The sequence below is a fragment of the Danio rerio genome, chromosome 5, assembly GCF_052040795.2.
Source record: "Danio rerio strain M-AB ecotype USA chromosome 5, GRCz13ab, whole genome shotgun sequence".
Classification (NCBI taxonomy): domain Eukaryota; kingdom Metazoa; phylum Chordata; class Actinopteri; order Cypriniformes; family Danionidae; genus Danio; species Danio rerio.
The window spans coordinates 19291648-19304102 of NC_141025.1; the positions used below are offsets into that span (position 1 = coordinate 19291648).

General features: G+C 37.4%; 1 protein-coding gene and 1 long non-coding RNA gene across 11 annotated transcripts in view; both read right to left on the reverse strand.

The window, feature by feature from the left end:
- Window positions 1-3208, reverse strand: part of LOC141385789 (uncharacterized) — a 289458-nt gene extending 286250 nt beyond the window's left edge. For all 10 annotated transcript variants that reach the window (XR_015491091.1, XR_015491095.1, XR_015491094.1 and 7 more), the window contains exon 1: window positions 2724-3208. This is a non-coding gene — a long non-coding RNA (uncharacterized LOC141385789). The remainder of the gene's footprint in view (window positions 1-2723) is intronic.
- A 5416-nt stretch (window positions 3209-8624) lies between these two features.
- The window catches only part of si:dkey-215k6.1, a 344938-nt gene continuing 341107 nt past the window's right edge, over window positions 8625-12455 (reverse strand). The window contains exon 9 of the mRNA XM_087253349.1: window positions 8625-11316. Coding sequence (XP_087109475.1) covers window positions 10126-11316 — 1191 coding nt within the window. The 3' untranslated portion in view covers window positions 8625-10125. The remainder of the gene's footprint in view (window positions 11317-12455) is intronic.

The following is a 12455-nucleotide window of genomic DNA, read 5'->3' on the forward strand; positions in this document are numbered from 1 at the left end:
CATATACATACACACACACACACACACACACACACACACACACACACACGATTCGCTGTCTACATTAGAGAGTGAATAAGCAGGGCTCTGGAGGTAATGGAGCATGAGGAACGGGGGACGGACAGAGAATGAGAGGGCATGAAACACTGCACTTTATGATGTCTGCTATCAAAGGAAGTGGACCTGACTCTCCGTTTTTATAATATGCTCCTCATTCAGTTAAACACTATGAGCGAAACATGAGCCGCGTCTCAGGTGAGTTATGGATTTGAAGAGGGTCATTAGACAGGACAGAGATCATACTATGAGACTACAAACAGCTGAGAATAAAAAATAAATGTCTGAAAGTACTATGATAAAAAGTAATATATTATTTTTGCCTTCATGTCAAGCTGTTATTTGTTTATTTTGATTTTTTATTTATTACTTGTTATTTATTTCTATATCATAAAATCGCAGGTGATAAACTGTCAAATCAAAATGCTTGGGATCCCTAGAAACATAAATGTTTCTATTAGTTACAAAAAAAAATTAAATAATATTTCAACTTTAAGATCAATGAAAGTCTTCAGTTTGATATAATATAAAATAATATAATATATCTTGGTTATTGTGACTTTTTGTTGTTGTAATATTTCTATTTAGCATTTTAATTAAAAGTATAATATAATATAATATAATATAATATAATACAATACAATACAATACAATATAATATAATATAATATAATATAATATAGAATAGAATAGAATAGAATAGAATAGAATAGAATAGAATAGAATAGAATAGAAGTACAGTACATTTTGTATTATATTAAAATACATAGTATTAGGTATAAAGAACCTCTCCTGAGGAACCAGCGAAAACATTTTGCTCAATCATTTTTACATCACCATGTCAAGAGTGCTTGAAACTGTAGCAAATGATCCCGCTGATGTTCTGAGAAAACAACACTGTGAACACACAAAAACATACTGTAAATGACTGCTTCTCCAGTGCTAAGGCTTACAACAAAAAACAAAAAGAAGTACGTTTCTGTATGGTCACATATTAAAATGAAGGTTCTTTATTGGATGTAATGTAAGTTTTTTTTTTTTTTTTTTAATGCCATGTCAGCAACCAAAGCTATTTTCATGGCAAGAACATTTAAATAATAATACAATTAAAAACAACAAACTACAAATACATAAATTAGATAAGATTTTTCTGGTTCTTTATTGACATTAATGGTAAAATGGATAACCAATAATATTCATTGAACTTTTAAATTAAAAAAACTGTGATTATACTACTGTTATAATTATTATATAGAAATATATATTATTCAGGTCCTTTAGATTTTTAAAACGTTTTTAACATTTGTTTTTAAATAACTGTTAATTGAAAGTTTCCTTTTCACTTTTAAAATTTATGGCAGGAACATTACAGATGCAAATAACAACAATCTATCCATCTATCTTTTTAGGATATTTCTGTCTGCCGTAGTACGAGAATGAATTCTGTAAGTCTTGAGTTCTAATATAAATCCTGGATCCTGAACCACAATCAGTGGTGAAACTTAAATAAAGTGCATTTATTTTAGACAGTAAAATGAAGCTCTCGCTCTGGGCAATGCCCTTCCTCTGATGGAGACGTATTGCTTTAATATTCTGTGAGGCATCACTTATTGGCAAAGGCTCTGGTGTAGTCATTCCCAGGTAAAGGCCTTGTTTAACTTGGGGCAGCCCGATGTGTTTCACTGTAGCAGTGCCACATTTGTGCGTTTATACACACACACACACACACACACACACACACACACATCTCTGATGACTCACAGTGATGAAGCAAAAGCACTCACACTCTTACAACTTAAAGCACGGCGGTGACAGCAAGCTGTAATGAATGCAAAAAGAAAACGAAATGTCATCTAAAGACACAGGCCACTTCCCATTGGCTTTGCCAAACACAGCCATTTTTCTTGTTAATGTAGCATGTCGAATTTGTAACGCGACAGCGTGAAAATGAAAGGTTGCATGTCTCACTTGGTTGGCAATATGTATTTGATACCAGCAGTAAATCAATGCCCTGTGCAGAAACACATGTTAATGGAAGCCACTAAATTGGAATAGAATTTGTTTAGAGAGGGGGGAAAAACGAGTGGCTGAGAGAGCAAGAAAAACTAAGCCATCTGTTTTATGTCACTGGAAAATGAGACGATTTAAAAGGAAAAAGAGATGTGTGAGGGGAAGCTATTTCCATTTTGAATCACTTAAAAAGCTCTTTAAAAGAACAGGATGGCCCAATTGATTACAACAGGGGTTTTCAATCTTTACAGAGGCAGTACTTCCAAGCCAGACTTTTAGCCAACCCACATACAAATGTGTATAAGTTGTGAATATACGTATATTTAAATAATGGAACATTGTTAATTAATACAGGTTTACTCACTTCCCCTTTTATTAGGCGTTACCACAGCAGAATGAACCAGCTTAATGCAAATTTAATTACATTTAATTGTATTATATTATGACACAATTAAATACACAGTCAAGTCAATATATAAAGTATACACAATTGAATGATACAAACTACATTGTATACATCTATTTTGTTATACATCTATGAATATCAGTGAACAATGTTTTGAACCCAAAATAATGTTATATTTGGTGAAAACCCCCTCGACTAAATGAATGACATCTAACGTTATTTGGTAAAACAAAGATAATGCTGCCCTTACCTTTTCTCTGTCCTCCTGAAACAGCAGCATAATGACTGTTCCATCATTTCTGAGAGGGGAAAAATGGCTCCATATTTTGAAAAATGACTTTGAAGTCCAAGTGGAAGATAGTGGTGTTCATTACAGAGTATTTTTGTGCCATCTTTTGTTGAAACAGTCCAAATGAAATGTGTACAGTACATCTCGCCAACATTTGCTGCACACAAATCTTTTCGTTGGCTAACAGTTACCTTGTGCTGCGACTGCTTTTACTTGGACTAATAGTAACTTAGCCTGCTATACTGTATGTCAGGTGTGCACCTTTCAAAACATCAGTCATTGCCTACACCAAAACCATAATCCGACGTAAAATATGAAATCAAAGACTATACATATATATTCAAGAGATATGCGTCGCGTTTAGGACACGGGTAGGTGTAGAGATTAATAGCAACAACGCCAAGGTGGCCAACACGTGACCATTCACGTCATGTCAAGTGCTACGCGCCGTTTGGCACCTCTCGGCAGCTCTTGCCTGCGTCTGCCGTTGATCTACGGTAAGCATGTTGCAGTAAAATTAGTATGTATTTACCTGTATAAATACAGTTGTGGCAAATTCATCACGTTCTTGTCATAAGACCCTGACCATAAGTTTCTTCTGCTGGAGTTTTCCAAGTAGTTCTGCCATTTTGTTATGTCACCTTTGTGTAACTTTCTGCCATTTAAATAGTGGCAATAATTCACAGTAAAAATATCCTCTATGATATTTAAACTGAATAGAGGTTCTATACAACATTTGAATTTGTATTTAGGGCAGTTAAACACACAGTTAATGTGCATGCATACAGTTAATGTGTCATTCAGGACAGTTAAACATGCTGTTTTCCCACAAACGCTATGTCAAGCTTATTTTGTAATGCTGGCGTTGTTGTTTCTTACAGGGATAGTTCACACTAAAATTTTATTCTATTGTCATTTCTTTCTTTCTTTCTTTCTTTCTTTCTTTCTTTCTTTCTTTCTTTCTTTCTTTCTTTCTTTCTTTCTTTCTTTCTTTCTTTCTTTCTTTCTTTCTTTCTTTCTGTCTTTCTTTCTAAGAACACAAAAAAGTTTTATGATATTCTCCAGTCTTATTCTCTGTTTAACAGAAAATAAAGAGAGAGAAAAAATAGATTGAAACAAGTCACATGTGAGTAAATGATGACAGAATTTTCATTTTTGGGTGATTTATTTATTTAATTGTGATGGGACTTCTAGTTTTATTCATGGACATTTAGTTAAGGAAAGCAGCCTGCAAACTGGTATTGTCTTGATACTGTATTTGTTAATATATTTGTCATTGTTAACACTGTTTTTAAGCACAAGTAGTTTGGCCATATACTGGCATTAGTCCTAGTCACTTACCCATAGCAGCAAATGAATCAACACATTCGCAGAGAAGAGCTTACTTCCACATTGCAACATAACCTTTTAACTGCCTGCTCTACCAAATAGCTGACCATATTTTATCTGTTTTAAATAATGACTGTTAAAGTCATTTAAAGAATGAAAAAAAAAATCAAATAAACAATCCTGTAGCACTACTAGGTTGATATTTTAGAAATTATGGGATGTGTTGGAAAAAATGCATTGAGTGCGTTCTTTAGTGACATTAGGAGCTAAATGCAATCCAATTTTTTTTTTTTTTGGTGTGGTAGTTAAAGGGGACATGGTGGATGTCTAAATTTAATTTCAAATGTACCTTATGTGTAGAATGCTGGACACTTCATGTGATCAACTGATGCAGCAGTACAGTATGGAAGAGAATGGCTTGTGCTAGAGGAAGAACGATACTGCAAACTGACTTTTTCTTGACAAGATATATAAAATGTTCTCATCCTGTGCTGTAAAAAGAAAAGTGGTTCAGTCATTGGAACTTCAAATATAAGTGAAGAATGAGTCTGCAAGTTTCTGACATTTTAAAATACTCTTGAGTTTACATCACAAGTCATCCAATAGGGCCTTTCACAGAGCAAAACCAATTATACTAGTTCTTAACCCCACTTTTAACTCTGAGCAAGGAAACATTTACACTTGTAAATGAAGAGATTTTTTTCATGAAAAATTGTTCCAGAGCAGTTTTAGCATTGCTTTTGAGCATTTAACCATATGTGCACAGTAAAATAATGCAGTGCCAATCACTTTAATATTACCTGTTAATCCTTCAAGCTGTGTAAAGTAGGGTAACCTAGAATATTTACCTGGATTTTAGAATGATTCACGGATAACTAGTTCTGTATGTAGTAATTAGTACTTTATAAATGCAGTATATTTAATTTTTATTTATTTATTTATTTATTTTTTTTTTTTTGTAGTAACCAACATATTTTATCATTCTAACTAATCATTAAATGTGTAATAAAATCAGATCAAGCACACTGAATCTAAAAGAAAACAAAAGAAACTTAAATCCATGTCAATAGGGAACAACTTTAATGACAAAGCATGTACACAATGAGGGTAATACTGAACAAATACCAGCAAAGGGACGTCAACGGATGACGATGCTTCCGTAGAATGAGAACGTAGAACGTTGCAGGGGTGTATTGGCATTCTTTCTGCATATTTGTACAAAATCATGGCGTTTTCAGGTGCTAAAATGTATTTATATGAAAATATAGATTTGTATACATGGACACGAAGTTGTTTTATCAGATGATAATGCTTATATGAAAACAGATAGCATAAAACGACATGGTTTATGAGAAAATGCTGAACTCAAAATGAGTAATTAGGAATAAATTATCTAGAAAAACAGATCAGAATATCAGTAAGTGGGTGAAGATGAGTTCATATTCTCCATCTTAGGTCATCAGACATTGTGACACTGCATCTAAGGCCTCGTGTGGATGGCGAACCAAGAGTGTTATTGTTACAATCCAGTATATTATTCTGGTTGAAGAGGTGTCAGCAATGGCCTTGGCAAACACATGAGCTCAACATCTCTCTCTCTCTCGAACATTCTGTTATATGGTTTCTTCATAATTTACAGTCACCACTAACAATAAACTTGATAGTGCTTAAACCAAGCAACTTAATAAGAAAACAGTCGCTCTGCTGTATAGCATGGGTCAAGGCCAGAATGAAATGAAACTTCATAAGGTAAAAGTCAAAGCAATCCTATGAGGAAACCAGAACAAATAATAAGTCCTGTCACTTCACATTGGACAAAATGAAGCTCAAATGTTTTAGAAAAAAGAAAAGAGTTCAATAGCTTAAACTGTGACTGCTGGTATGAAGTTACCATCTAAACCACACACACTCGTCCCTTAAATCAACTGCTGTCCTTTTTTTTTGTGTATTTAAGTAAAATGGATGGACTCATCCATCGCTTATGACAAATAAAATTAATTTGGTAGGGGAGAGCAAGTATAAGTGTACTTCTATAGTATAAATCTGCTTATATTCTGTATTACTGATGACATTTGTTCCAATTTTTAAATAAACATTTTATAATTTAGAGATTTTTTGTTGTTGTTGCATGAAACAACAAAAATGTGCTATGTGATAAATGACCTTGTAATAATAATGTAATAAATGATCACTATTGATAAGTGTCTGAAAAATGGCAAAAGTGTTTTTTACACTGGAAAAAATATTCAAATATGATTCCTTGGATTTACAAAACAAAAATTAAAAATTAAGTTAAGTGGTTGTAACCAATTTATTTGGGCTAAATTTAAACAAACAGATTAAAGTGAACATTGCTAGTAAATTTAATATGTCTGTTTAAACTCAACACATTTTAATTGTTTGCAACAGTTTTGCAGACATCATTTTTTTCAGTGTGTAGGGGCTGATAACACTGAACACGCTTTTTGCATTGAGAGGCTCATCTTTTTAATGGTTTACTAACAGACGCGAGTGTTTTGCGCATTGTTGCTGTTGTGCTCTGTGTGCTCGCAGCTGAAAATAAGTGCAACTCTGAGCAAAAAAAAGTGCGTTATGTCAGTCGTGTCTTTCATTCACCAATCAAATGAAAGCAGAGGTGGGGTTTCCATTGAGGTGACAAGACAACTATGGAGACTTTTAAAGATGGAGAGATTAGTTGTCGCTGTTTCAAGTTATCCAGAGCTGCATGAATTTACAAATCTTGAATATCACAATATTATTAAATATTACAATTATAACAATATTAACAGCAACATTAGTGCACCATAGCAGCTGATTCAGTCCTTGCCTAGTGACGTAAAAAAGCACACCGTGCTTTTTTCTTGTAAGCAAAAAAAGCATTGGGCGACACAGTGGCGCAGTTTATAGCAGGATTACTTCACAGCAAGAAAGTCGCTGGTTCGAGCCTCGGCTGGTTTAGTTGGCATTTCTGTGAGTTTGCATGTTTTCCCCATGTACGTGTGGATTTCCTCCGGTTTCCCCCACAGTCCAAAGACATGCTGTGTAGGTAAACTGAATAAGCTAAACTGGCCGTATAATGTATGTGTGTGAAGAGTGTTTGGGTGTTTCCCAGTGTTGGGTTGTGGCTGAAAGGGCATCTGCTGCAGAAAACATGTGTTGGATAAGTGGGCAGTTCATTCCGCTGTGGCGACTCCTGATTAATAAAGAGACTATGTCGAAAAGAAAACAACCCAGGCTCATTCTGTAAACGTAGTCCCGCGGACGTTTCTGGAGACTGCGGAATACGTCCCGGGAGGTACGTACGGCTGCAGTTTTTGTTTTTGCGAATCAGTTCGCGCCCGCGCTGTTCTCGCGTGAACCCACCAGAGGCCGCTCTCCGACTGACCGGATGATTGACAGCGCGACCGGCCAATCAGCTGACCCGCCCTCCTCCTTCCCTAAACCCAACCAATTTTACCGATTGACCCGCCCACCCGCTCACGTCCCTAAACCTGAGCAACAGTTTAAAAAACCGTCCAAAAAAAGAAAAGCCCTGATTTTTTTTTTTTCTACCGCGTTTTCGGATTTCACCACGTTCTCACCCTGTTATAAAACTCGTTCACTTAATTTTTGGGATTCTGTTTTTGTCTTACCTGATTGCTGGAACCTCTCTTCCCCGGACTTGAAACCGATCGCCGTGGTCAACTCCTCTCTGCATCTCAAGCCTGCCGACGTACACGGTGAGCTGAGTAGACAAACGGGTTACAGCGGGAAAGCCCTCTACAAGGAGGTAAGCGGAGGTAAGCGCGAAAGGGAACAGCGTCACACCGCCCCGTAGCGTTCCTCCCGGGACGTATTCCGCTGTCTCCAGAAACGTCCGCGGGACTACGTTTTCAGAATGAGCTTGGGTTGAAAGAAAAGGAATGAATGAAAAAAAAAAGGCAGTGTGGTGCACCTTGCATTTTTTGGAACGTAAATGCATGTTCTGAGTGATCGACCCCTTAGAGAGATATTAAAGTTCAAATTAAAGTCTAATTAAAAAATGTAATTTACTGTAGGTATTCTACATGTTATATAGATCAAATCATAAACTGCAACTTCCCACCCTAACTAAATTCACTAATAAATCTATCCCTAATTTGATGAAAATACATTTTACTATTACCAATTATTTTTATAAATGTGCAGCTTTTGTTAAATTATAAATTTGAGAATCTACATTGGCACATTGGTAGTTTTAAAAGGCGTAAAATAAATGCAAAATATTTAGGTTAAATCTTTCATTAGTAAAATATTAATGTGCACATTTGCACACACACATGCTCTCCCCTACATCTACTGTAGCTCTAAATAAAACAAATCAGAAGCATTATATCAAGTGAAAAGATTTGAATCTGATGTCTTGACAGAACCCACGGCATGTCTGAACATTTTAAACCCTAAAATTTTTTATTCCTTAAGTGGAAATCAGACTTGAACATAGAATATGAAACACTTAAATGGCCCCGTGACACAACTGTGTCGATTGTGAAAATGTAGGCAACAGCCTTCTTGCAGTGTCCACAAGAAATTTTGAATCATTTTTATTTACATCCTATCTCATATTACACTTACAAATAAATATTGCATTCTTACAATCTACATTTCAATTCTACCACTGTTTATCTGTGAGCGTATTTTCACCTGAGCTTTCAAAGGGAAGGTTTTTTTCCACATCTGTCCTTCCCTACAACTCTTCAGTAATATAAACAACAAAGATTGAAGGAGCTGGGTAAACGCTGGGGTTAGTGAGGCAGAAATAGAAAGTTGCTTTAACCTATAGGACAAGTAAAAACCATGGGGAGGTGCTCCTCTCTCATAAAAAGGGGGCAAATGATGTACATTTCGCCTCGATTAAAAAGAGAAACATTCATACATTTACCATACTGGAGAGTAATAGACCATCTACTCTGTATATTTTCCTATTACAGCAATCATATGGTTTTATAACAAACACAACTCAGTTTTGTGGGCTTGTATGTTTACACTCTCCGTCCCATGTTCATCATCGCATCTTCTGGATAAGTTGCTGTTTAGACAGTCTTGCGGGCTGGTCTGAGATCAGCTGAGGGCCGCTATGTATATGCACTTTCTGTATTATTCTTATTGTGCAAATGAACAACCTCCCAGTGGGGCTCCAAAGAAGTCCTCAGTCCATTGTTCCACATTCACTTGATCAAATGGACGGAGTACGAGGAGTCTTTATATTGTCATGTTGCTTTCCATCATGGATGTCTTGTGGGTTTATTCCCAAAAGGAGAGATGGAGAGGGAGGACTGTTGCGTTTTGGTGTTTTTCATAGACTCCTTGAACAGTGTGTGTGCAGATACAGCTGGTACAATTCCAGCCAGGGGGAATCCCACATGTCCACCTACCCCAGCTCTCTCGAAATTCACGCAGGAGAGACAGACGGTACAAAATAACTGGTAAAAAAACAAACACGCACCTGGTTCTGGGGCAGTCTGGGCGCTTTGAGGGCTTGTTTTGGTCTGGATACAAACTAATCTGGAAAACAGCCTGGTATTATCTAAAACAAAATAAGACCTGTTGAGTCTGTCCAGAACTCCGACTTGTATAATTTCAGTCAAAATAAATTACATTAGAGATAACAACCCCTGTTGGTTGATTTTCTGTACAGCTGTCAAGTTTGTTTCCTTTCTTTCTCTATCTCACTGGTCTTGTTTGGGCTTGTGTATTCAGGGTGTCGGTAACTGGCGTTCTGTCCCCGGCGCTAGTCAATTGGCAGCTGCTCTCTCTGTGCCACCTGGACCGCTCGTCGGAGCCAGTATGAACGTGCCAGGCTCTCTTCACCCATTTCCCCTTTCTGTGAATTTCCTACTTGACTCTGGACTCCTGATGGATTTTATTCTTTCCGACTCCTTGCATCCACTTTCAATACTTAAATAATTCCTCCCTCCCACTCTCCCTGCGTTCCCCCACAGTGCAAAGGCATTTCTGGTGAGTTTTTGTGTGTCCGCCCTCTTGCTTTCCCTTTCTTTCTTTTCCTTCTCAGCTCCTACAGATTGTCTTGCAGTCTCTCCATGTAGCTTCTGAGCTCGGCTGAATGTCCCAGGTCCATGTCTTGACAGACCCACTTAATGTCATCTTCATTGCCAATAAGGATTGAGTTGGTGTACGGCCCACCTTCGTCTGGTAAAACTGTAGCAAAGGAAGTAAACTTGACTCTTTTGCGTTTGGCAGCACTAGGGGAATTGTTAAGGGGTTCGACTTTGCCAGTAGGGTCATTTCCCGAACAGGAACGCGGATCGGAGTGCACATGGGGGATGCCACGTCCATGCGAAGAACCGCTTTTCTGAATGCCACTCCCGTTGAGGAGATACTTGCTCTCCTCACAGCCCTCATTGCGATCTATCGCAGTCGTGCACTCTTCACTGTGTGCTAGCGGCCCGTGTTCGCCATGATGATCTATCAGGTCCGCTTCATTGCCGAGCCACACCCAGTCGTGGGCATGATTCATGTTACCCTGCTCCAGAACTGGAAGCTGTTTGTGGCGGTAGCGGAAAGCAAAGCTGACACAGTTGATGAGGAAGACAAGAATAGCAAGGCAAAAGACTCCGAGCAGGGCATACATACCGATTTCTAGGTCTGACAGACCTCTTGGAGCTTGGGTCAAGTCACTCTCTGCCCCGCCAGGAAGGTCCACCTGCACTGGGAAACTGGTATAGTCCCCAGCATTGTTGTTTTGTCCACCACCCTGTTTGTTGCCTCCAGAACGACTAATTAGCGTAGTCTTTGCAGTTGTGCTGATTTTCTTGAGGACCGACTCTTCCCGTTCTACTGCAGTGTTTGCGTATTTCCAGCTATCTCCTGTTTTATCTGACTCTAGAACTTTGTGTCTCTGTTCATTTGTGCTGTTGTCCAGACTGTTTTCCTCTCGAGTTCCACTCCTCTGCTCCAGGTCATTTTGTCCAAACTTCACTTGTACGCTTCCTACACCCATTGCCAAAATGCTCTTCCTCTTAGATTTCTGGCAGGTCTCTGAGATCATCATCTCTACGCGCAGCAGTGCCCCCTGGCCCTCACCCTCTGCCACTACCACAGGCCAGCGCTGTGATGGGTCATGATAGGTAGAGACCACAGTTTCATCCAGAGAGGTGATGGTTAGAGTAAAGTCTTTGGGGTCATAGATGTCGAGAGGTGTCACAAAGCCATCACTGTACTGTATCCACGCACTGATGATGGCTTCCTGTAATCAAATAAAGAGAAAATTAAGAACTGAAACTTTATTTTAAAGTATACTTCAAGTAACATAACAATTTGGTTTCCATTTACATAAAACCACACCCGTTCAGGAAAAGAAAATGTGGGAACGTTCAACAACTTTATTCATTTAGACTTAAGTCTAGTTAAACATTCATCACATCTTGTGATCTGTGCCATCTTGATATGCAGTGACATATTTTGAGAGGTTAGTGTCAAGATATGCAAAGGGTATTTGACTATGTAAAGGCTTTTGCGCACCTTCCATAGACACTCGACACAGAACTATAGATTGGCCTTAAGAAACATTCCTGCTTAATATTTATAGTTACTGCATCATCGTCCTTGGAGAGTGACGCTCTATATACTGTATATGCATTCAGAGAATAAGAGCTTCACTTCTGAAACATTTTAAATCCCTGAAAATGTGAATCAAAGCATAAACTGCTTATGACTGAAACATCTAATTGCAAAGCTGTCAAGGTTAGCTTGCATGTTCTGAAAAAGAAGTCAAAGATAACTGCAGGAGTACTAGGAGTTAAGATTTACCCATACAAGGCTATGCAATTTATACTTGAAAGGTAAAAAAAAGGCAATTGAGTTAGCATGCTGAAACAATAAACATCCACTTCACTTGACTGTAAGGACAAAAAGCATGTCTGGCAGAAAGTCCTGCAGTAAAAAGACTAAATTAAGAAGACATGTCTTTTTTTTTTTTTTTTGAATGGCTTTAAAATCAAGGTGGAAGTATGATCTCCTATCATAACTCTCTGCTGAAAAAAAAAAGTATATTTCTACTATCTTATGCAGTGAAAAGGATAGCTTAATGTGATGAAAAAGTTACTATGGATAGTTTACCCAAAAGTGGTAATTCTTTCATTGTTAACTCACACTCCGCTTATTCCAAACTTGTATGAGTTTCTGTTTTATGAACACAAAAGAAGATATTTTGCATAATAGTAGAAACCAAACCAACAGCCATTGGTTTCCTTAGGATTTTTTTTTTCTAATATGGATAACAAAGTCTACCATTTTGCAACATTTGTTTTTAAATATCCTCTTTTGTGTTTCAAAAGAAAAAAAGATTTACTAATTATTATCACAAAGATGTATACTGATCATGTT